The sequence below is a fragment of the Salmo trutta genome, chromosome 28 (assembly GCF_901001165.1).
Source record: "Salmo trutta chromosome 28, fSalTru1.1, whole genome shotgun sequence".
NCBI lineage: Eukaryota > Metazoa > Chordata > Actinopteri > Salmoniformes > Salmonidae > Salmo > Salmo trutta.
Genome location: NC_042984.1, coordinates 16,536,955 through 16,563,606, shown reverse-complemented (window position 1 = coordinate 16,563,606; position 26,652 = coordinate 16,536,955). Strand labels below are relative to the sequence as shown.

Genomic DNA, 26,652 nt, shown 5'->3' with positions numbered 1-26,652 from the left:
ATGCTTTTCCAACAGTCTTGAAGGAGTTCCCACATATGCGGAGCACTCGTTGGCTGCTTTTCCTTCACTCTGCGGTGCAACTCATCCCAAACCATCTCAATTGGGTTAAGGTCGGGGGATTGTGAAGGCCAGGTCATCTGATGCAGCACTCCATCACTCTCCTTCTTGGTCAAATAGCCCTTACACAGCCTGGAGGTGTGTTGGGTCATTGTTCTGTTGAAAAACAAATGATAGTCTCACTAAGCGCAAACCAGATGGGGATGGCGTATCGCTGCAGAATGCTGTGGTAGCCATGCTGGTTAAGTGTGCCTTGAATTCTAAATAAATCAGCGACAGTGTCACTAGCAAAGCACCCCCACACCATCACACCTCCTCCTCCATGCTTCACGGTGGGAACCACACATGCAGAGATCATCCGTTCACCTACTCTGCGTCTCACAAAGACACAGTGGTTGGAACCAAAAATCTACAAATTGGACTCATCAGACCAATGGACAGATTTCCACCTGTCTAATGTCAATTGCTCGTGTTTCTTGGCCCAAGTAAGTCTCTTATTATTATTGGTGTCCTTTAGTAGTTGTTGATTTTCAGAAAATCGATCAAGAAGGCATTATTCATGCAGTCTCCTCTGAATAGTTAATGTTGAGATGTCTCGTTACTTGAACTCTGTGAAGCATTTATTTGGGCTGCAATTTCTGAGGCTGGTAACTTTAATGAACTTATCCTCTGCAGCAGAGGTAACTCTGGGTCTTCCTTTCCTGTGGCGGTCCTCATGAAAGCCAGTTTCATCACAGCGCTTGATGGTTTTTGCGACTGGATTGACTGACCTTCATGTATTAAAGTAATGACGGACTGTCGTTTCTCTTTGTTTATTTGAGCTGTTCTTGCCATAATATGGACTTGGTATTTTACCAAATAGGGCAATCTTCTGTATACCAACCCTACCTTGTCACAACACAACTGATTGGCTGAAACGCATTAAGGAAAGAAATTCCACAAATACATTTTTAGCAAGGCACACCTGTTAATTTAAATGCATTCCAGGTGACTACCTCATGAAGCTGGTTGAGAGAATGCCAAGAGTGTGCAAAGCTGTCATCAAGGCAAAGAGTGGCTACTTTGAAGAATCTAAAATCTAAAATATATTTTGATTTGCGTAACACTTTTTTGGTTACTACATGATTCCATATGTGTTATTTCATAGTTTTGATGACTTCAGTATTATTCTACAATGTAGAAAATAGTAAAAATAAAGAAAAACCCTTGAATGAGTGGGTGTGTCCAAACTTTTGACTGGTACTGTATATGTATTGTGATTCGATACTGCGATTTGACAGTGATTTGATGTTCCAAACATATTGCTCACTATACATACAAAAATTAGGAACACATTCCTAATATTGAGCTGAACCCCCCTTTGCCCTCAGAACAGCCTCAATTCGTCAGGGCATGGACTCTACAAGGTGTCGAAAGCGTTCCACAGGGATGCTGGTTTATGTTGATATTAACGCTTTCCACAGTTTTGTCAAGTTGGCTGGATGTCCTTTTGGTGGTGGACCATTCTTGATACACACCGGAATCTGTTGAGTGTGAAAACCCAGCAACGTTGCAGTTCTTGACACAAACCGGCACGCCTGGCACCTACTACCATACCCCATTCAAACATGTTGGCTCAATATTTAAAAATAAGATGGAGAACAAGCTAAAGGATGAAAAGTACTTGAGTTTTGGCCCAGGTACAGCCGACTAGAGCTAGCTAACTCTACCTACAGTAGCAAAAAATAAACAATACAAATCGAATCAATACTTGGAGTCAAGTATCAATACAATATCCCTCAAAAGATCAATCGCGAAATGTAACTGTATCGATTTTTTCCTCCGTCACTAATTATTATCATCTAGACGAGCCCTCATCATGAGTCAGTTCGTGACCTTTCTTCAAGGAAAACGTCTCAGTAGAGAATAATCATTTAGCCTAGACTTTCACAACACTCTTTTAATAAAAAGCTTAACTTTTTTGTATTTTCCCTGTAATTTGTCTAGCAAGTGTTTCCCCCCAACCCAAATATATGAGCAAACACTCCCTTGATATGATTCCTGCAGCTAAATCCAGAGGTGGGGATTGGACCAAGAGGGACAGCAGGAAAGGAGAGAGAGAACTCTGCTGACCAGTTTTCAGAGACATCACACCCTGGTCTTTGCTGATCCGACTATGAAAACTCTGAGCCTGCCCTCCGCTGTCTGTCTCGTCTGCTCTTAAAAAAATAAATTGGCATGAAAAAACAGCTTTGTCCCCCATTATTCTGTTATCTCTGTAAATCTCCCCTCGGTGCAATCTTTTCCATTAGTTCTGCATAAGGGAACCTCACCCCTGCCTCCGTGTCTGGTGAAATAACAGAGCTGAAGCTAGACATGTGCCCACAGCGGGCAGGGCTTGTGTCTGTGCCAGGGAATCTGACTGCAGTCTCGCCTCCGTGCCAAATCGCAACCCTGGTGTGCCCCTGGCCTTGACTTCACGTCTCCACCCCTCCACCCTTTGTGTCCAATGACAGGGCCATAAAAGGGCCGACAAGGCCAGAATAGAGGCTCAGCGGGAGTAGGTCTGGTGGGGATTGGGGAAAGACTGGGCCCTCCTGATCCCTGGTACAACTGGAACAGCCGCCTCTATGCCTCTTCCAGAGGCCCTCCAGCAAGTCAACATAAATCACAAACTCTCTCAGTTAGCGGAAGAACCTTTAATTATATCTTTAAAGGGAATAATTGCTTGAATTTGCTAGAGGTGCTGCTAGCTGGGTCAATCTAAACTGTGAGGCCTCTAAAGGCCTAGATGGTTGTGGGGAAGCTTAAAATAGATCCGCAAGAGTTGACTGGAAACATATACTTCCACATAGACCTACAGCCTAGAGTACATTGAACTGAAACGTCTGACTCAGATATTATATATTAAACAGGCCTTTCTAGAAATCCAGGTAACAACTATATTCTCTAAAATACAAACAAAGGAATCCAAGATGCAATACTCCAAACTGTAGTCACAACAATCATATCATAGCTGTTAATGATTAATCAAAATCACGTGTTAGAATGAGTTGCAGCTGTTGGCCCATGGTTCTTAGTGGTGTGGTGGTTGTGAGGTCATTCCTGGTGGTCACTAATCTCCAGGACTTTAACTATCATAAACTGGGTTTACTTCTACTGAGAAAGGCATGCAGGCCCACCGGCCACGTGCTTTCAATATACCTCTAGCGGGACTGCAATCAAAAGATCATCATTACTAACCTCTCAAGGTACAACTGAATGAAAAAAAGCATAACTGTTTGTAGTATTTTAGCCTGTTGTGACATGGAGTCATGATATATTAACCGAAAACATCTACTCAAGTCTTGACACTGAACTATAAAATGATGAAGCCCTGAGAGTCGTAACGCGTGACAAACTTCTGAAAGCTGTGTAGATGTAACCTATAGGCAGGCAGTGTGTGTTTGGGTCACAGTACTCAGCCTAGCCCCAGGAAGTATCAACAGATGGTTAGGGTGGAGAGAGAAGAACATGTAGCCACTTTAGTCTGTAAACCACAGAAATTCCCCTCGCTGTTTCCAAAACCATGAGTACAACCACATCCAGTTCTAGCCTGCCTGCTGTGCCAGGTACTGGGTACTGGGTACTGGGTGCTGGGTACTGGGTGCTGGGTGCTGGGTACTGGGTGCTGGGTGCTGGGTGCTGGGTGCTGGGTACTGGGTGCTGGGTACTGGGTGCTGGGTACTGGGTGCTGGGTGCTGGGTACTGGGTGCTGGGTGCTGGGTACTGGGTGCTGGGTGCTGGGTGCTGGGTACTGGGTACTGGGTGCTGGGTACTGGGTACTGGGTGCTGGGTGCTGGGTACTGGGTACTGGGTGCTGGGTGCTGGGTGCTGGGTACTGGGTACTGGGTGCTGGGTGCTGGGTGCTGGGTGCTGGGTACTGGGTGCTGGGTACTGGGTGCTGGGTGCTGGGTACTGGGTACTGGGGTGCTGGGTGCTGGGTGCTGGGTACTGGGTGCTGGTGCTGGGTACTGGGTGCTGGGTGCTGGGTACTGGGTGCTGGGTGCTGGGTACTGGGTGCTGGGTACTGGGTGAACCATTCCTGAGTATATACCAAATTGTGCCCAACATCTGGGCACACAATAGAAACAAATATACCAAAACATAATTTTAGTTTGGGGTTGATTGTTTTCATTGGATGTGTTTGCCCATAATCTTTCATGAACAGAATAAAAACGTAGGTCTGAAATAATTCAGTAAGCCTCAGCACACCAATAACCAGGAACAGTCTCCAAAGGACACATTGGACACGGTGTCTGGTAAATGTCTAAACGATATAATTGCGATGATAGCCACTAGCCAGCATGGTGCAATGGCCACGATTCTGATCTAGCGAAGCACTCAACCACACACAGGATCCACATTCCATCCACATCAAACAATGGTTCAAGTTTCCTTCCCACAACTTCTCCCAGTAGTCTATTCACACACACACACACCAGGGTTTCTGTTAGCCGGTAATAGCTGGCTTTTGGACAATTTCTTTTTGTTGAAAAGCCAATAAATAAAATCGGCACCAGTCAATTCTTTGCCTATTCACTGATGTAAATACCAGTCGTTGGAAATAGATTTCACTAGTTATGCTTATCGGTCTAAAGGTTAATTTGCATAATTTTGTGGAATTAAATTGGCACGTGTGTAGGCTACAGTATTTTCGTTATGTATCTTATTTATCACACGCATACAGCATACAGATACACATACAAAGCAGATTTTCCATTGAGAGGAAAATCTGTCAGTCTGCGCGAGAACGGCTGCTGTTGTAGCATCTCACATGGCAGCAGAAAGCAGGCTTCATCAGCACGCCACACACCACTTTTCAATCAGTTGGAGGCAGTACGCTATACATTTATAAAAAATATACTTCATTGTTTGAACCCTGAACATTTTAATACATATTATGAGGCATGTCTTACCTTGCTTCAAAATAGCATATTAGATCTCCTCTCTTTCAGAATTTCTAACGGATATTTTCATTTCTGTCACATGAAACCGGTGGCATGTGCAGTGCTCTTTGACAGTGTTTTCCCACTAACTGCATTATGAAACAAAAATGTGTGTGACAGCGCTTACTGTATAATGTGAAGAAATAATAGTTTATAAACCTTTTAAGATAAACGTTCTGATCTTTTGCATCAGACTCATTGCTTTTTAACGCTTTTTTATGTAGCCTAGGCCTACTGGTTGTATGAATTTGAACTCTTTTCTACTATGTGGGTTAGTAGATTGATATACGCTAGTCATTTCGCTGTTTGGTACTTGTCTTGCTGGCTGAGGGAAAGTAAATGTGGACAGTTATTATAACATCTTCAAAGTGCACATCAGAATTCGGTAAGAAGGACAGCACATCGTTGCATCCTCGACTTGCATGTTCTGTTAATATGAATTACCATCATCTAAATGTGATTTCTGTCATTCTGATCCCAGTTGGTGGATGCACTAATCAGGTTACGCACCCAATGCATATGGGTCTGTCAGATTTCTCAAATGTCCAGTAAATGGAAATGTTGCCCATGTCACATTTTCCTAACGGAACAGTGACACACACAAACACACAAACACACAAACACACAAACACACCTTTCCAACCTGGATCTCCTACCTGTAGAGGTTGAGAAAAAGGTGAAGCATTTTCTAATGAAGTCAATATATTTTATTACAATTTTTGCATTACTAAATAATTTAATATGACAAACATTCCTGCTATAATGTGGGCCTACATCAAATGCCTCATTGTGAAGTACAGTAGCCTTGAAAACAGACCTCATCTCCTTTTAAGTAGATCAACGTCAGGAGTTGGAGTAAACGTCTAATTTTGCATCACTACAAAAGAATTTCCTGCAGATTGCGATCAGCAGCAGTACTCCCTCAGTCTTAATTGAGGCACAATGTTTCTCTCCTTCATTTACTCCATACTTCTTCATCTCTGGCCAACAGAGGCAGGCCAAAGGCCAGTCAGAGACTCTGGAATCCCCTCTCACTGATATTCTCTTTTCATTACATTAGCTAACACAGTGAGTGGTTGTTATTAGGTTCAAATCAAGGTATTTTCCCTGACAAGACAATTTGGCTGATGCCAATGGAACTTGCTGAATGAACGCTAGGCTAACAAACCTGTATGGAAAGTATTACATAACTGGACTCGGTTGAAGCTGTGATGGAAATCAAAATATCACATACACACTTTCAGAGGGAATTATGAAGAGTAAAGTATGTCGTTCTAGTGAGGTTTGGTGCAATCGGGTCCAAGGCAATTCATGACTTTGTAGTTGAAATATGTTGACTGCCAGGTTAAGATTTATATGGGCCCAATATGCAGCTCTGACTGCCACCAAACCACAAACAGTAAATAAAAAGCACTCAGCGGTCGGCAGTTCAGTTCTGACTGCTTCATATTACCATAGATGCAACTGAGTTTCCACTTTTCTTCCAGAACGAGATAGAATACTTGAAATGACGGTGTGGTGGGTTTAGGGATGCGCTTTCTATTGTGAATGGATCCACATACCGGTATGGATTTTTTGAATACCTGTATAATATATACCTAGAACTATATTTTAATACAGTGCTAAATTAAATGAAAAACTGTACAAATTGGACTCCATCATCATCATCATCATCAGTTTTCTCATAGTTTGGTTGAATTTAAAACCATCAGTACAAAACCACTTAGAACACCTTTGTTGCCATTAAAGGGTTAGGCACTACTCATAAAATAATATATTCAACTTTTATTATTCAGAAACATAAAATACCCTATACCTTCAAAAATGATACAAATATTATGATTTGTGCATGTTCACTCTACATAAAGGGATTATGGGAAGGTGGAGGGGGAGCACCACAAACTGTGTTCTGGGAGGAAAAATAAGTATGATTGAAGTTCTTGGGGATTTGCCGTTCCAAACACACAGCAGACGGATCAGGGGGAGAAAAGAACAACAAATAGGATTATTGCTGTGGCTGTGGGTATGTAGCTAGGCTCTATAAGACAGACAGACAGACAGACAGACAGACAGACAGACAGACAGACAGACAGACAGACAGACAGACAGACAGACAGACAGGACATGCTCTGACTGCAATGTGCCCGGCATGGCACCGGAAACCCTGAAAAAACGTTGCTCTGGGGAAGTGGGGCTCGACTGCTCCTGCAGATGAATCCAGGTTTCATTTCCCCAACAGGACGATGAGTCAGCATCAGGACGGTCCTGTTATGTTCTGTAGACCATCACAAACAACTAACCCCCATACCAAACAATGGTCTGTTAGTTGGCAAAAACCCCTAAATCCCAACCCTCTGTCGCCTCCTGCTCTAAATATACCTCATGATGAGACCAATCACTTGCCCAGATTTCCTCCCTGGTTTCTCAGGATGTAGCGGAGGGTTGTGTGCAGTGAGTTAAATCACACAGGGAGGAAAATCAAGAACAGGTGGCTTGGAGTTGGAGATACGGACAGAAAGTGAGCTGAGCACAACCAAATGTGAACCTTCCTTCCTTCACACTACTATGGCCTACCCCAACCCCACTAGAGCCCCAACACAAGGCATATACCGACAGCAAGGCACAAGTTATATTCTGTAGAAACTAGAGAGAGAGAGCGAGAGAGAGAGAGAGAGAGAGAGAGAAAGAGAGAGAGAGCGCGAGAGAGAGAGACAACATGTTTTACACCCTTTCACCATTCTCCCTCTCTGCCTCTGAGATGCTTTCCACCACCCAGAAGGGAGGAGGTTGAATGGTTAATTCCCATGGGGAGGCTGTTGACATGCCAACACAAAGCAGACTCCTGCTGGCCTCAGGGGTTTATCTCCTAGCTGTTCTCTCTAGTGGGCCTCCGTAGGGCAGGCTGCCGGAGAGGCTGAAAAAGGCTGAGAGAGGTGCAGAGGAGAGGCCCTGGGTGCCGACTAGAGAGCTGAACACTTCCAGGCACGGGGCTATGGGGTTAACAGAGGCAAACTGAGACATATTTTGGCAGGGGCTTCAAAAGATACCTGTTTGCCAACAGTGCACGAGCACTGAACGTTACAGTTAGTGTTCTGAATGCGCCCATTAGGTCAAATGTACTGGGTGAGGCGCAAACTCAGGAGAAAGGTTTTGTATTTTGCATTCATCAACAATAGTATGCAAGTTATTATAAAGGCTTGTGCCATTTACATTGAAAAAGATAGGGTTGTATACAGCAGAGTATTTAATAAAGTATCACTTTTCACAGGTAGGATAAAAAGAGCAAAGTTGTCACTCACAGTATCAACAGAGGTCCACACGCCCAGTTAAATAAAATAAAACATACAGTAAGCAGAAGTAACAAGTCATTTCCCCCTCTTGTTTATCTTTCTTCCTTTTGCAGTGAGGCATAATGACCAAAGGGCAGCTACATTACTTCTGCCTGCCGTTCTCGCTGGACACCAATGGTTTAATAACACCCTGGGAGAATGTGCATCATATTGGGGTGAAGAAAAAAAAAATATTGGAAAAAACAGAGCTTTTCTTCTCAAGACAGGCAGGGGCTTGTCAGACATTGAAGGAAAGGAAGGCATGGGCCTTACAACAGTTCAGGGGTTTGGGGATCCCCCGTTCTGTCGATAAGAAACAACAACAGGATGCGTGATGTACACACCTCTGGACGACAGGGTCAAGCTAGGCATTAACAAATGGGAAGATTGAAAAATAACAATATTTTCTAAATAATGTACTTTTGACAACAAAATAGAGGCTCCGAAAACCTAATTTCCGTAGCCATAGAAGCCTTGGTAAATAGGGTAACTAACCCACTTCAGTGCTGCAGAGTAGGGAAGGCTACAACTAGGGAGGATCCACATGACAATACATGAACTCCTCTTGAAAATCAGCAGAGCATTCAAATGGCTTATCGTCAATGCCAGTGTAAAAAACTATGAGGGGGATTCTAAAGAACACAGATGACGATAAAGTGCCTTCAAAGGGGAAAGTGCCATACTAACTTAGCATTTCAATGAATCTCCAATAAGTGGAGGGCCAAGAGACAGGCAGAGAAAACCGTGAGAGAACGCCTCCCAGCACAATACAAAGCCTACGTCCCAAATGGCACTCTATCTCCTATATAGCACACTACTTTTGACCAGGGTCCGTAAGGTTTTGGTCAAAAGTAGTGCACTTTATAGGGAATAGGGTGCCATTTGGGACAATAGAATAGTTTCTCTCTATGATGCCTCCAGCCAGTGACCTCATCCTGAACTCATTTGGCTCTCTGACTGACAAACATAGTTCCATAAAAGAGGTATGAGGAAGAATCCATCTAGACTAAAGCTTCTCCACTCAAGCTGAATCAGCACTAAATAAAGCAGTTATTTGAAATCAAGAGTATTTATTTAGACTTAATTATTTAGACTGTTTATGTCTGTTAGGCTGATCGGAGGCCATTGACACCATTAACCTTTATTCAGGGTTTATAGTGAACCTTTGCTCTTGAACCTTATAGGCTTGTATCCAGCATAACTCCACATGTAATGAGAAGAGGAGGCTTTCTGCCCACATCATCACAGCAACTTACTGAAGTGTGACATAATAGTTTAGGATGATGTGTGTTCCAAAAAAGAGCCAAATAAAATCTGGGGTTAAGAGAGGGACTTGCCTAGTTAAATAAAAGTTAAATATATATATATATATATTTTAATCTGGGGTTAAGAGAGGGAAACGGAGAATGGGGAAGAAGGGGAAACAGGGTCCTCAGGGGCCAGTTATAACCCTGTATTCATTTAGCACCGGTGGGCCGCCACTGCTAAATTGTTGCCACCACTCCAAAAGATTTGATTTATAAAAACAAAATGGAAATATATGCATATATGTTTTGAGAAAAAAATTGTGATGGTGAAACATTTTCAGTGGGAAGTTAAAGGACTAAAATCAGATATGAAGTATGTAGAAAAGATCATGGAGGTATAGAGTTTTAAATAATATCATTTTTAACTAACAATCACCAAAATATGAACATGACAGTCAGGGAGAACGTAAAATTCCAAAAATGGCATGGCATGGGGCCCACATTGATTTTGTTCTAACGTTTGAGTCAATCAGATAGCATAAGAACATGGTATAAGCATGGCACTATGTGTATAATTGCAGGAAATTTGCTTTGAAACAGATTTTCTTTCTCACCCCCCTCCCTTTGCCTCCGCTGCTGGAAAGATAACCAAGGGGAAACACTGGGGTCTCCTGTTGCATCAAGCAAGATAGGCGGCACAGGAAGAGGAGTATGTGTGCTGCTCCTGCTTATGTCAGCACATGCTCCGTCCTGTACCAGCTGAGGTGCAGCTGTGTTTGGAGTCTGCTCCTCCATCTGATACAGAGTGAAACATATGAAAGCCCAGCACACCCTCCCCACCACACCCACAACCGCAGAACACGCTGCATTCTGAGAAGAGGACTAAGATGCTTGTTTGTAGAGCTGAGTGACAAAACAAAGCATTTGATTTATTAACTGTGAGTGTCGAATACTCTGCTGCTTGCTAGAACCCATTGTTTTGCTATCAGACAATTGAGAAAGAATTGTCTGTGTGAATGAATTAATGAATGAATAGTAAAAGCAGATTATTTTTATCAAGTTGAATCAAGTTATGCCTCGAGCTATAATAAACTTAAACAAGATGAAAGGCACAATTGCATGAGAACCATGAATTGAAAGGTTTATCCCCAAGGTGCAGGGAAATCTCTGTAGTGAATAAATCATGTAGAAACCTGACTACAGAACACTGACAAAAGTCAGGTTCAGAGACGTAACCTCTATAACCATCCTGTGTGTGTGTGTGTGTGTGTGTGTGTGTGTGTGTGTGTGTGTGTGTGTGTGTGTGTGTGTGTGTGTGTGTGTGTGTGCATGCGTGCGTGTGTGTGTGTGTATTGGTTCTTAAAAACTCCAAAAGTAAAACAGTAAAACAAGGAAAATTCTCCATCGTGAGGAAAATGGCTATTTTAAGCTTAGTGGTTAGGTTCAGGGTTAGGGTTAGGTAAGGGGTTAGTGGTTAGGTTCAGGGTTAGGGTTAGGTAAGTGGTTAGTGGTTAGGTTCAGGGTTAGGGTTAGGTAAGGGGTTAGTGGTTAGGTTCAGGGTTAGGGTTAGGGTTAGGTAAGGGGTTAGTGGTTATTTTCAGGGTTAGGGTTAGGTAAGGGGTTAGTGGTTAGGTTCAGGGTTAGGGTTAGGTAAGGGGTTAGTGGTTAGGTTCAGGGTTAGGGTTAGGTAAGGGGTTAGTGGTTAGGTTCAGGGTTAGGGTTAGGTAAGGGGTTAGTGGTTAGGTTCAGGGTTAGGGTTAGAATTAGGGTTAGGTAAGGGGTTAGTGGTTAGGTTCAGGGTTAGGGTTAGAATTAGGGTTAGGTAAGGGGTTAGTGGTTAGGTTCAGGGTTAGGGTTAGAATTAGGGTTAGGTAAGGGGTTAGTGGTTAGGTTCAGGGTTAGAATTAGGGTTAGGTAAGGGGTTAGTGGTTAGGTTCAGGGTTAGGGTTAGAATTAGGGTTAGGTAAGGGGTTCGTGGTTAGGTTTAGGGTTAGAATTAGGTAAGGTGTTTGTGGTTAGGTTTAGGGTTACGGGTTAGGGATAAGTTTAGAGTTATGGGAAGGGTTAGGGAAAATAGGATTTGAATGGAAATAAATGTTTCGTCCCCACGTGGATAGAAGAACAAAATGTGTGTGTGCGTGTTTGAGGAGGCCGGGGCCAACCAGCCACTTCACAATAGCATTGTCCTCTGAGACAAGATGGCATCCTTCCCCTCTTGGGGGGGACTAACTCAACAATGCAATGTTTGTCAAGCCAAGTCAAGTCAAATCAAATTTGATTTGTCACATGCTTCATAAACAACAGGTGTAGACTAAAAGTAAAATGTCTCTTCCCAACAATGCAGAGAAAAATAATAACATGAGGAATAAACACACAAGGAGTAAAGATAACTTGGCTATATACACGGAGTGAGTACCGAGCTGACGTGCAGGGTTACGAACGAGATAATTGAGGTAGATATGTACATATAGGTATGAATAAAGTAACTAGGCAACAGTATAGATAATAAACAGTAGCAGCAGCGTATAGTGCCTTCTGAAAGTATTCACACCCTTTGACTTTTCCCACATTTTGTTGTTTTACAGCCTGAATTTAAAATGGATTAAATTGAGATGTTGTTCACTGGCCTACACACAATACCCCATAACGTCAAAGTGGAATTATGTTTTTAGAAATGTGTATTCATTTATTAAAAATGAAAAGCTGAAATGTCTTGAGTCAATAAGTATTCAACCACTTTGTTATGGCAAGCCTAAATAAGTTCAGGAGTAAACATTTGCTTAACAAGTCACACAATAAGTTGCATGGATTCACTCTGTGTGCAATAATAGTGTTTAACATGATTTTTTAATGACAACCTCATCTCTGTACCCCACACAAACAATTATCTGTAAGGTCCCTCAGTCGAGCTGTGAATTTCAAAACAGAGATTCAACCACAAAGACCAGGGAGGTTTTCCAATGCCTTGCAAAGAAGGGCCCCTATTGGTAGATGGGTAGGAAAAAAAGCAGACATCGAATATCCCTTTGAGCATGGTGAAGTTATTAATTACACTTTGGATGGTGTATCAATACACCCATTCACTACAATAATACAAGCGTCCTTCCTAATTCAGTTGCCGAAGAGAAAGGAAACCGGTCAGGGATTTCACCATGAGGCCAATGGTGACTTTAAAACAGTTACAGAGTTTAATGGCAGTGATAGGAGAAAAGTGAGGATGGATCAAGAATGTTGCAGTTACTCCACAATACTGATCTAAAAGAAGCCTGCATAGAATACAAATATTCCAATACATGCATCATGTTTGCAACAAAAGCACATAGTAAAACTGCAAAAAAATTGGCAAAGAAATGTACTTTATGTCTTGAATACAAAGCCTTAAGTTTGGGGTAAATCAAACACATCACATCACTGAGTACCACTCTTCACATTTTCAAGCATGGTGGTGGCGGCATCATGTTATGGGTATGCTTGTCATCAGCAAGGACTAGGGAGTCTTCTAGGTTAAAAAGAAACGGAATAGAGCTAAGCACAGTCAAAATCCTAGAGCAAAACCTGGTGCAGTCTGCTTTCCAACAGATACTGGGAAGCAAACTCACCTTTCAGGAGGACAATAACCTAAAACACAAGGAACAAAGATACACTGGAGTTGCTTACCAAGACAACATTGAATGTTCCTGAGTGGCCTAGTTACAGTTCTGACATAAAATATCTTGGAAATCTATGGCAAGACTTGAAAATGGCTGTCTAGCAATGATCAACAGGTATCCAGCAGGTATATTTCACTGGTCATCCCCAAAGCCAACACTTACTTTGGCCGCCTTTCCTTCCAGTTCTCTGCTGCCAATGATTGGAACGAATTACAAAAATCACTGAAGCTGGAGACTTATATCTCCTTCTCTAACTTTAAGCATCAGCTGTCAGAGCAGCTTACTGATCACTGTACCTGTACATATCGAATCTGTAAATAGCCCATCCAACTACCTCATCCACATATTGTTATTGATCTTGTTGCTCTTTTGCACCCCAGTATCTCTACTTGCACATCATCATCTGCACATCTATCACTCCAGTGTTAATGCTAAATTGTAATTATTTCGCCTCTATGGCCTATTTATTGCCTTACCTCCCTAATCTTCCACATTTGCACACACTGTACATAGATTTTTCTATTGTTTTATTGACTGTACGTTTGTTTATGTGTTATTATTTTTGTCACACTGTTTTGCTTTATCTTGGCCAGGTCGCAGTTGTAAATGAGAACTTGTTCTCAACTGGCCTACCTGGTTAAATAAAGGTGAAATAAAAAAAATAAAAAAGAAATCAACAAGCAACTTGACAGAGCTTTAAGAATTTTAAAAACAACAATGTGCAAATATTGTACAATCCAGGTGAGCAAAGCTCCTAGAGATTTACCCATTAAGACTCACAGCTGTAATCACTGCCAAAGGTGATTCTAAAATGTATTTACTCAGGGGTGTGAACTCTTATGTAAATGAGATACTTCTGTAATTAATTTCCAATACATTTTCAAACATTTCTAAAAACATGTTTTTACTTTGTAATTATGGAGGATTGTATGTAGATGAGTAAGAAACCAAATCAATGTAATACATGTTGAAATCAGGCTGTAACACAACAAAATGTGGAATAAGTCAAGGGGTATGAATACTTTCTGAAGGCACTTTATGTGATGAGTCAAAAGAATGAGTGAAAAAAGGGCCAACGTAGATAGTCTGGGTAGATATTTGGTTAACTATTTAACTACCTATTTAGCAGTCTTATGGCTTGGGGGTAGAAACTGTTTAGGGTCCTGTCGGTTCTAGACTTGGTGCATTGGTACTGCTTGCCATGCGGTAGCAGAGAGAACAGTCTATGACTTGGGTGGCTGGAGTCTTTGTCTTCACCCAATTAGCTGAAGTTCTTGGGGCCCAACTTTCTAAACGGTGGTGGTGTGGCTGCCGTTTGCTCTGCTGTGCTTCAGAGACCCTGGCTGGGTTCCTTATTGTGTGGCTCTTCACTGAAGTAGCTAGTCAAGAGAGAACAGGTAGCTAGTCAGAACAGGTAGCTAGTCAATAGAGAACAGGTAGCTAGTCAGAACAGGTAGCTACTCAATAGAGAACAGGTAGCTAGTCAGAACAGGTAGCTACTCAATAGAGAACAGGTAGCTAGTCAGAACAGGTAGCTACTCAATAGAGAACAGGTAGCTAGTCAGAACAGGTAGCTACTCAATAGAGAACAGGTAGCTAGTCAGAACAGGTAGCTAGTCAATAGAGAACAGGTGCGAGTTCAACAAGGCTTCTCTTTGCAGCGAACATGTTGCCAGAGTAACAATTTCAGTTGAACGATTTGAATGAACATTCCAAAATGTTACGGTGAAACATCAAACGGCTACTTTTTGCAAGGATTACTGGCTTTTTGGCTTTTTAGTAACAATATTCAAACTCAAAATGACTTAGCTATTCCTACAAAATATAAAAGAAAGTCTACAGTTGAAGTCGGAAGTTTACATACACTTAGGTTGGAGTCATTAAAACTTGTTTTTCAAACCACTCCACAAATGTCTTGTTAACAAACTATAGTTCTGGCAAGTTGGTTAGGACATCTACTTTGTGCATGACACAAGTAATTTTTCCAACAATTGTTTACAGACATGTTATTTCACTTATAATTCACTGTATCACAATTCCAGTGGGTAAGAGGTTTACATACACTAAATTTACTGTGCCTTTAAACAGCTTGGAAAACTCCAGTGTCACGCCCTGGCCATGGAGAGGGGTTTGTTCTCTATTTTGGTTAGGCCAGGGTGTGACTAGGGTGGGCGTTCTATGTTCCTTTTTCTATGTTTTTGTATTTCTTTGTTTTGGGCCGAGTATGGTTCCTAATCAGAGGCAGCTGTCTATCGTTGTCTCTGATTAGGAATCATACTTAGGCAGCCTTTTCCCACCTGTGCTTTGTGGGATCCTGTGTTTGTGTAGCTGCCTGTGAGCAGCCCAGAACGGCATGCTTTGTTTTCGTCTGTATTGTTTTGGTGAGTTTCATATTTATTAAACATGTGGAACTCTAAGTACGCTGCGCCTTGGTCTACTCCTTTAGATGAACGTGACATCCAGAAGATGATGTCAAGGCTTTAGAAGCTTCTGATAAGCTAATTGACATCATTTGAGTCAATTTGAGGTGTACCTGTGGATGTATTTCAAGGCCTACCTTCAAACTCAGTGCCTCTTTGCTTGACATCATAAGAAAATCAAAAGAAATCAGCCAAGACCTCACAAAAACAATTGTAGACCTCCACAAGTCTGGTTCATCCTTGGGAGCAATGTCCAAACGCCTGAAGGTACCACGTTCATCTGTACAAACAATTGTACACAAGTATAAACACCATGGGACCACGCAGCCATCATACCGCTCAGGAAGGAAACGAGTTCTGTCTCCTAGAGATGAACATACTTTGGTGCGAAAAGTACAAATCAATCCCAGAACAACAACAAAGGACCTTGTGAAGATGCTGGAGGAAACAGGTACAAAAGTATCTATATCCACCTTAAAACGATTCCTATATCGACATAACCTGAAAGGCCGCTCAGCAAGGAAGAAGCCACTGCTCCAAAACCATAATAAAAAAGCCAGACTATGGTTTGCATCTGCACATGGGGACAAAGATCGTACTTTTTGGAGAAATGTCCTCTGGTTTGATGAAACAAAAATATAACTGTTTGGCCATAATGACCATCGTTATGTTTGGAGGAAAAAGGGGGAGGCTTGCAAGCCAAAGAACACCATCCCAACCGTGAAGCACGGGGGTGGCAGCATCATGTTGTGGGGGTGCTTTGCTGCAGGAGGGACTGGTGCACTTCACAAAATAAATGGCATCATGAGGCAGGGAAATTATGTGGATATATTGAAGCAACATCTCAAGACATCAGTCAGGAAGTTAAAGCTTGGTCGCAAATGGATCTTCCAAATGGACAATGACCCCAAGCATACTTTGAAAGTTGGGCAGAACTGAAAAAGTGTGTGTGAGCAAGGAGGCCTAGAAACCTGACTCAGTTACACCAGCTCTGTCAGGAGGAATGGGCCAAAATTCACCCAACGTATTGTGGGAAGCTTGTGGAAGGCTACCCGAAATATTTGACCCAAGTTAAACAATTTAAAGGAAATGCTACCAAATACTAATTGACTGAATGTAAACTTCTGACCCACTGGGAATGTGATGAAAGAAATAAAAGCTGAAATAAATAATTTCACATTCTTAAAATTAAGTGGTGATCCTAACTGACCTAAGACAGGGAATTTTTACTAGGATTGAATGACAGGAATTGTGAAAAACTGAGTTTAAATTTATTTGGCTAAGGTGTATGTAAACTTCTGACTTCAACTGTACATGGCCACTTGATTATTTTTAGCTGCAGTTTAGACCGGAAATAGACTCTTACGTTCGCCGCACATTAACCTTCTCAGACTGTTAGCTAATGTTAGCAAACGGTCGCGGCTAACACAAAATAAATTGAATATGTCAGCTAACGTTCGCAACTATTTCATTTGCTGAACGCACCTCTGGTAGCTAGTCAATACAGAACAGGCAGATAGTCAGAACAGGTTGCTCATCAGAATAGGTAGCTCGTAAGAACAAGTAGCTAGTCAGTACAGGCCAATAGAGAACAAATAACTAGTCAATACAGAATTTGGGGATTTGCATCCCTAAACATGTGTCTGAAGTGCATAGCTTAAACTGTGTGGGGTATCAGTCAGACCATCGTATAAAGCATTTTGCTACACCTGCAATAACATCTGCTAAATATGTGTATGTGACCAATACAATTTGATTTGATTTGATTAAAGGATCACAGCTATAAATCTCCTAAGGGATAGCCCCCTTTTTTCAAATTTCGCCTAAAATGACATACCCAAATCTAACTGCATGTAGATCAGGCCCTGAAGCAAGGATATGCATATTGTTGGTACCATTTGAAAGGAAACACTTTGAAGTTTGTGGACATGTGAATTGAATGTCGGAGAATATAACACAATAGATATGGTAGAAGAAAATACAACAATTTTTTTTTTCTAACACCATCTTTGAAATGCAACAGTAAGGTCCATCACTCTGTTTGTAATTCCGATGGTGTCCACAAGATGGCAGCAGTGTGTGTGCAACGTTTCAGATGGATAAATTGAAGTATGAGCAAACTACATGACATTTAGTGTGAAGTCACCCAGGTACATTTGGACAACATTTACATTCACATTACATTTTTCTGCAAGAATATCATCAAATCTGTATACTTGGACTTTGATTTAGCTTTTCCAGTATTAGTAGCCATATTATAAGTTCAACATTTGCAAAACACCCAGTTTTTATAACTTCATTACTCTTCATTACTCTTCATTACTTCATTACTCATATTCTTGTAAATTTTGTCCAAAAGGAAAGGCTTGCTGTCACACAAGGTTAGCAGCAACATTTTGCTACAGATTCCATATACTCCCGTAAAGCCCAGCTCATTGGCTATCTAGCTAGCTTTGTTTGACCCCGATTGGTGCTTATTTGACAAAGTTAGTCAATCAAGTGAAGACCGCCCGCGTCATCGGCGTGCCATGAAGGCGTCGCTCTCTTACCAAATTTGGTGTCTTATAGGATATACTACACTCCTAATGATATAGTGAAGTCTGGTTATGTTCTAGGATCTCTGAGGAATAAATATGAATGTGATGTGACTGGTTGAAACAACGTTTAGGGTTAGATTTTCACTGATTCCTTTCTTTGCAAATTGAACGAGTGGAAATACAAAATCGATCGTGCATGCTATATGGACCTTTTTAGGATATGAAAAGGGATTTTATCTAACAAAGCGACACTTAGTGTTATTTCTGGGACCCTTTGGATGATACATTCTGAAATCTTACTCTGATTTAAGTACACATTTCACCTTCAGAGGTGAATTTATCGAACCTATCGCGGTGAAAAAAGTGTTTTGTTGTTAGGAGCTCTCCTCAAACAATAGCATGGCATTTTTTCGCAGTAATAGCTACTGTAAATTGGACAGTGCAGTTATATTAACAAGAATTTAAGCTTTCAGCCGATATAAGACACTTATATGTACCGACATTTGTTGTTTCTCTAAAATCTGCCATCGTGACGTTGACGGGACGCCTATCCCTAATAAAGCATCAACTGACTTCTCAGCTTCTAAATCTCACCACACGTGTACAGACAGATCTGGGGTGACAAAACAGCAGCACACAGAATCAAACTCCATTGCTTACTTAATATACCACACATATGGCCTGACCAAGTTTGCCTACCCTGGACTGGACTGTAGCACTAGCTATATCAAGATGTCGCATAACATTTAGAAGGGAATAAATGGGTTGAGTTTCACAGGATTAAAAAAGACCAAGGTTTACGACAATGGGCACACAGTCTGTTAACAGTCACAGGAATCCAGGGCACCCTTCCCCCGCGTGGCTCACACCACCCCCAATGAAGTCAGGGGACACTTGTGGCTGTGGCAGTCCATACCGGGAGGGAGGGCTCGCAGAGCCAAAATAGTCAGCAGTGCTCACAGTTCTGATGTCAGACAACCAGAAAACCAAGTGGCCTCAACTCCAAACTGTTCGTATGATCAAGAGAATAACAGGCAGTCAGGACAGGCACAAAGCCAGATCAAAAACCATGGCTCTGACAATAACCTGGACAGATGCTGCTTGCTTTGCCAAAGTATGACGTAAAGATTGACGTTCTCAAGTCATGAGAAAACAGGAGGGTCGATAAAACATAGGAAATGCCGGCTTGAGATAACAGGGAATATCGAGCAATGCATTTCTATACCCATTTCTGAAATCTAGTAAACCAGGAAAATATGAGGTTATATTGTTGTTATTACACCCATCATCCCTTTTCAATACAAGTTCACACTTTTTATTTAATCTATTTTTTGCATTGTTTAATTTAAGAATTTCTACTTATTATTCTTAAATAATCCCCAATACAAGGTATTGGTGATTAATAGCAGGATGAGAGCAATTGATTGAGTTAGTCAACTGGTATGTGCCATTTTATTGACGTTGATTGTTTGAGTTGATTGATCTGACTTACCCTAACATTCCAGAGGAAAGAAGGGGGCCCCCATAGTAACGGCCCTTTCTATCCGGGATCCTTGGGAAGTCCTTACCCCATTGAAGTTGAGATGTAAAATGGTTAAGGTAAGGGATAAGGTTATGGTTAAGGTTAGGGGTTAAGGATAGGGTTGGATATCATAAGGTGAATGCACCAATTTGTAAGTCGCTCTGGATAAGAGCGTCTGCTAAATGACGTAAATGTAAATGTTTTCGGGTAGGGACATCCCAAAGATCCCATTGAGCACTAAGCCCACAGCAACAGCAGTATGCACTTAATTGAAACATAGAGTCAAGCCTGTCAGAGTGCAGACTCAAAACACAAGAAACAGATGCTGCTACTAATAATTAAATTATGTTGATATTGTCATCCTTGGTCGTCATCGAGGTTACTGGTAAAACTATATGGAAGCCAACTCCTAATACAGACAGGCAGTCGAGTCAACATGTATTAGATGATCACTGAATGGAGACCCAAAAATAAGTTGAAATTTGACAGCGATTCATGACATGCTTGAAAATTCAACCACAACAGAAAAAAACACATACTTCAGCCAATTGGACATGACAACATTTAGACTTCCCATTATCACCATGCAAGCCACAGGATTGACAGTGGGCTCCTCATCAACATGTTCCATGTTTTGTCTCTGTTACCTTTAGCTTACATTTCTGTACATTTTTACTGTGGTTTATTGACTCTCTCAAACAGGTGTTAGACTGTATATCTGGGACAGGGCTTCCATGAGAATGCTCATTCTTCTGATGAAATGAAAAACAGAAATGTGCCTGACAGACAGACAGACAGGGACAGTTTTTTCTATTTGATGGTAAATAGATGAGAATCCAGACATGATCTCAGGGGTATAATTATTCTCATCATGTGAGTGCCATCTCCTCAAATCAGATCAACATTTATTTGTCACATGGTAAACAACTGGTGTAGAGACTAACAGTGAAAAAATGCTTACTTACGGGTCCTTTAAAACAATGCAGAGTTAAAGATAAAGATTAAAAAGATAACATAAAAATAGAAATAGAGACAGGAGTAATAAATACACAGTGAATTACAATAACGAGTAAAAATAACATGTCTATATACAGGGAGTACCAGTACTGAGTCTATGTGCAGGGGTACGAGGTAATTGAGGTAACTATGTACACATAGTTAGGGGTAAAGTGACTAGGCAACAGGATAGATAATACACTGAGCTGTAGAAGCAGCGTATGTGGAGAAGTAGCAGCAGCGAATGTGGTGAGTGTGAAAGTGTGTGTGTGTGTGTGTGTGTGTGTGGCTTCAGTATGCATTTGTGTGTGTGTGTGTGTGTGTGTGTGTGTGTGTGTGTGTGTGTGTGTGTGTGTGTGTGTGTGTGTGTGTGTGTGTGTGTGTGTGTGTGTGTGTGTGTGTGTGTGTGTTGGGGGTGTCAATGTAAGTATGTGTCAGTGTGTGGGTAGAGACCACCCACTGGGCACAAACTCTTTTGAGTATACAGTTTTTAGAACACAAGGCCTGCAATGGAAATAAATATGAGCACATTTATCTATATGCCAACAGATCGCAACAATGCCTAATTTATCATAACCATACAGATAACAAATCCTAATTTCTACATTTCTAAATTTCCCCATATTCAGTTTATTAGGTACACCCATCAAACCCCCCTTTGCCTCCAGAACAGCCAGAATTTTGGGGGGCGTTCAAGAAGGTGTCGGAAACGTTCCACAGGGATGTTGGGCCACGCTGATGTGATGGCATCACACAGTTGCTGCATATTGGATGTCGATACATTCATGCTGTGAACAGCCCGTTCCAATGGGTTGAGGTCTGGGGACTGCACAGGCCACTCAAGTAAACTGAACAAACTGTCATTTTCAACACAGACAAACCTTATGTAAAATATGTTGACTTTGTACCTTTGAAACAATGTCAGATCTTCAACGTTATATCCACTATCAGAAGAAAAAATAGTTTGGGCAGCACCTCCTCCTGGAGAGCTGATCTATCTACAGCTATTAATTTGGTCTCCCAACCAGAATTTTAACCAAGCCCTGCGTAGCTTTGATAATTGTGACTGACTACTACCAATGTGCTATCGTGAGAACGATTATTGAGAGATCTCTAAATAATTAAATATATTCACTGTTGCCATCAAAGTCATTCCAAAAGGTAGGTTTAACACAGCAAATGAAATGCAACCATACTTTATAAGTCATATATCATCAATGATACTATTTAGGCCTATATAGCATTTGCAAAGTCATCAACAGCTATTGTTTTAATTCAGCCCAGGGTTGAACTAAAAATAGACAATACATATAGGCTTAGGGTTTCAAGCTTTGGTTCATTTCAAATGTAATATTCAAGTTAATCATTAATATGCCAGAATCACGTCTCCATCTCAACAAAATCTAAGTTAAAGAATAGGACTAAATCAAATCAAGCTTAATTTAAAGTGCATTTAAAATTTGATTAGATTAGATTTAGTCCTATTCTTGAACTTAGATTTTTTGTTGAGATGAAGACGTGACTCCAACATATCAATTATTAATTTGTAGACAAACTGAATATTGAATTGTGCTTGGTTGTCAATGCAACCAATTATCAACATTTGAAGGATAGATGTATCTTATGCTTGGATAGCTCCATCTGTGTCACTGATTTAGTCTGGCTTTAATTCCAGTTTGTCTACAAATTAGATTCTTGGTTGAGATGGAGATGTCAATCCAACATATCAATAAATAAATTGTAGGCAAACTGGAATTAAAGCCAGACTATGTCAGTGGGACAAAAGATTCATCTCCTTCAAATGTTGATATTTGGTTGCGTTGACAACCAAACACAATTCAATATCCATTTTGCAATACAGACAGTAAATGTACATTTCTTCTTATGTAATGATATAAATCATCCATGTTCAAAAGACATGCAAAGGTCAGAGGTCTATGGAGACCTTCACAATTGATATAATAATTTGCGCATAATCTTGATCAGTATTGATCACTGCACTTTGTACTTTAATGTAATCTCCACTGCAACCCAGGTAATTTGGTTGTGCTATTAGACAAAGCACAGTGATAATACATTAAATTGTTCTATAAATACAAAATGCCTGACATTATATTCCCATTGGAATTTGGTTGTGCTTTTAGATGGTTGAAAACATAGTGATAACACATTGGGAATTCAAGAAACTTCTGGCTGTCTTTTTGAGTGGGTGAATATAGGTTGAAATCTCATTGATCAATGTGTCAACTAAATATTACCCACATTTCCAAGTTGAAATTACGTGGTGTGTCCAGTGGGCAGTGTTTGGGCATAGAGTCAGTGCAAGAGAGTTAGTTCAAAAAAGTGTCAATGCAGGTAGTCCGGGTAGCCTTGTTTTGCAGTTCTGTCTTAAAGCTTGGGGTTATTGTCTCCTACAATTCACATCACTTGAGCACAGGTCCAGTCTACACTATACATTTCATACATTATTCTTATGATCCAATGTGAAGCTCTATCTGAAGAGATATTCATAGAACATTTTGAATGAATTGAAAACAGTATGCCACTAGCACAAGAACTGAATCAAGTTAAAAAGTATGCTGATGAATATTCATACAAGAACAAGTGGCATTACAAAGTATATTGACACAAGTTTACTGATACCTGTTATAGACACCAGTATTTCCCCTAGAAAAAAAGCGGTTACAATCTAGCCTACCAATCAGTTAGTTTTAATGCACAGTAACTAATAAGCAACCAATTCTAGATTCTAGTCCTTTCACATCCATTCAATTATTGTTTTATGTAGCCTTTGCATAATTTCGCAAATAATGGAATAATGGTCAAATGTTGCCAGTTTTCCTGAAGCGTTTCATGTGAAATGAGTGTGGTTCAGAAAGAAGAAAGAGAGACTTGAAGAGAAGAGAGACTTGACTATGAATAGACTGTTTCTATGGACATAATTAGATCAGCTCTATTCCACTCGATGTTCCAGTTTTTCACATTATTTTTTAGCACATATTTATGAAACGTATAATTAGCGTGTGGTGAATCATATATATTCAACTATGCTATATATGGGACACTTGACTCGCAACACTCAAGAAACAATAGCATTACACTGTAATAAAGTTTTGAAAAGTAGCCTAGTAGTAAGTTAATTTTCTTTAGCAAATAATTTTCGGTTGTGCGTGGAGCAATGTGAAAACTAGACCAGAGGATCTCCAAAATCTTGTTCATGAGAAATATATTAAAGTTCAAAATAAAAGTATGTAAAAGATCACTTACATTTATGAGATGACATGTAAATATCAACGAGACGATAAGTCCAGAGACCGAGTGGATCCGCGTGCCCATTTTCCACCAACCTAGCACAGGCTGCAAATGCTGGGGAAAGGAAAATCAAGGTCCTTCACGTCTGGCCACTGAAGTAATGGTTGGGTGCACCTCTACACTTTCTATAAAGGACAATTATTTTCTACGTCCCACACCCGGTGGGACTTCATCAACAGAAAAATGATTCCTTAATGCGTTTTCTATGGAAACGGAATAAAAATATATATGTTTTAAATCACGTGAAAGAGATAGATCACTTCGCTCCCACTTTCTCTTGCACTCCGAAACTTCGACCTGTAATGCCAACGCAAGTCACTTGGAAGTCCGATGCTATTGCGATAGACGAGCCACTGCCCCGCGTAAAAGGCGGAATGGAATCCAGGGAGTTCTGCTGATAGGCAGCTGTAATCCCTCCGTGAGGAGACGCCGACCCACCTAGCATATCTTTTGCTTTACAGTTTTAAAACAACCCCATTGCTTTAAAATGTGTTAGGCTACATGGTTAAATGAACACATTGAAATGGATCATAAATGGGATTTAATGTAGAGATGAATAATTACGCGTAAATTACGCACCAATACATATTATTTCACTGTTAGACTACTACAACTGTTGTTTACGAAGCATGTGACAAGTAACATTTGATTTGATTTTTAAAATTTAGAACACACTCAGATGCACATTTATGTCTTTTTTTTACGCGCTTGACTTCGAGGCGTATAGTGCCCGCCAAAGATATTTGGCGCGCTTTTGTCATGCATCACATTCACCACCATCCTAACCAAAAGCGGTTTAGTGGAAGAGCTTTGTGTTGATACTACACGATGTGGAAATTACTCTACCTTTGACCTGTAGGCCTAAATAGAATGTTCTCTCAGTGGTTTAGGCCTACCTTGATGCTGGAGAAGTCTGAGCATCGGCGCCCTCTGTTGTTGATCTCGAATCAGTTGCTCTCGTTGCCCATCGAAGGCTTGATGACATTTCTCCACTGAATATCTGTGATGTGCATTTCTCCACTGCATGTCTGTGATGATGAATTACTGTGATTTAACAGTACATTACAATGTAGACTTACTGTACATTGTAGGCCACCTAGGCCTATATTCTTTATGAAATCAATAAGCAAAACTATCATGAAGCATGTACTTTTCTAGACCTTTTCTAGTGATTTAGTGTAAGCCTGGAATAACAATTCAACAACAACAGGAACACTATGGTGATACTCTTTTTTTTCTTAGTGACATACATATATTTTGAAAAACTCTATACATTCTTCTTAAAATTTGTAACACAAAACATTGTAAACAAACAGATAAACACAAAAATAGCAGCATCTTGTAACTCTTCTGCAGTAAAATCTCGCACACCCAAGTAATTCTCTGCAGCTGCCACCACAACATCTATCCTCTGTGATTTACGTTCCATTCCTGCAGTACAGTTGACAACCATGGCCACGAACGCCAAAAAACCAACCGTACTGATGTACGTTATTCCTATCATTCTCTATTTGCCTCAGCCTACTCACACCCTGGACCCATCTTCCTCTCCCACTCTCTTCACTGCCTCGGCATACAACAGCTCCTGCACTACTCTGATCCTGGCAACCTCAACCTGCCTTTCTCTCACCATGGGTACCCCTTATTGATGTCACTCGTTAAATCCACATAAGTCAGTGTAGATGAAGGGAAGGAGACAGGTTAAAGAAGGATTTTTAAGCCTGGAGACAATTGAGACACCGATTGTGTGTGTGCCATTCAGAGGGTGAATGACCAAGAGAAAATAGGGGGGGAAACTCAGTATTAGGAAGGGGTTCTTAAAGTTTTGGACACTCAGTGTATATGTTTTTCAATAACATTCTTTGAAAGTCTTTGAACTTTACTAATGTTTTCTTGTGGTTTTTATGGAAAGTTTTCTGAGAACATTACTTTAAAAAGAACCATGAGGAAACCTGCAGAAAACATTATGCTGAAATTCCCACAGAAGAACGTTGTTTCGTAAGGTTCTCTGAACAACCATATCTACATGTACATACTACCTCAATCAGCCTGACTAACCGGTGTCTGTATGTAGCCTCGCTACTTTTATAGCCTCGCTACTGTATATAGCCTGTCTTTTTACTGTTGTTTTATTTCTTTACCTACCTATTGTTCATCTAATACCTTTTTTGCACTATTGGTTAGAGCCTGTAAGTAAGCATTTCACTGTAAGGTCTACTACACCTGTTGTATTCGGCGCACTTGACAAATAAACTTTGATTTGAAGTTAAGAACATTAGACCTACTTTAAATAGAACATTGTGGAAACGTTATGCTGAAGTATGGAAATTCCCACAGGAGAACGTTGTTTTTTAACATTCTCTGAACTATTTGAGAACATTCCCAATGTCAAACAAGTTGGAGAACTTGCCTAGAACATTACATAAAAATAAATTAAATGTAACCATGCTTGAACTTTTAGGAAACATTATGTTAAAGTAATGAAAACCCCCCCAAAAAGTTCCTTAAATGGGCTGAGAATATTCCAAAGCCAAGCAACTATGCTGCACCATCCCAGAACGTTGGGGAAGGTTATATGTCAAATAATCATGGGACAACCACAGTCTCACCAAGCT

General features: G+C 40.8%; 1 protein-coding gene across 6 annotated transcripts in view; it reads right to left on the bottom strand.

Moving 5' to 3' along the window:
* hspg2 (heparan sulfate proteoglycan 2) overlaps window positions 1–24,402 on the bottom strand; it is a 195,256-nt gene extending 170,854 nt beyond the window's left edge. For 4 of the 6 annotated variants that reach the window (XM_029718873.1, XM_029718874.1, XM_029718876.1 and 1 more), the window contains exon 1: window positions 23,993–24,402. In XM_029718873.1, coding sequence (XP_029574733.1) covers window positions 23,993–24,061 — 69 coding nt within the window. In that variant the 5' untranslated portion in view covers window positions 24,062–24,402. The remainder of the gene's footprint in view (window positions 1–23,992) is intronic. The other 2 variants (XM_029718877.1, XM_029718878.1) reach the window with 2 other exon arrangements.
* Window positions 24,403–26,652: the final 2,250 nt, after the last annotated feature.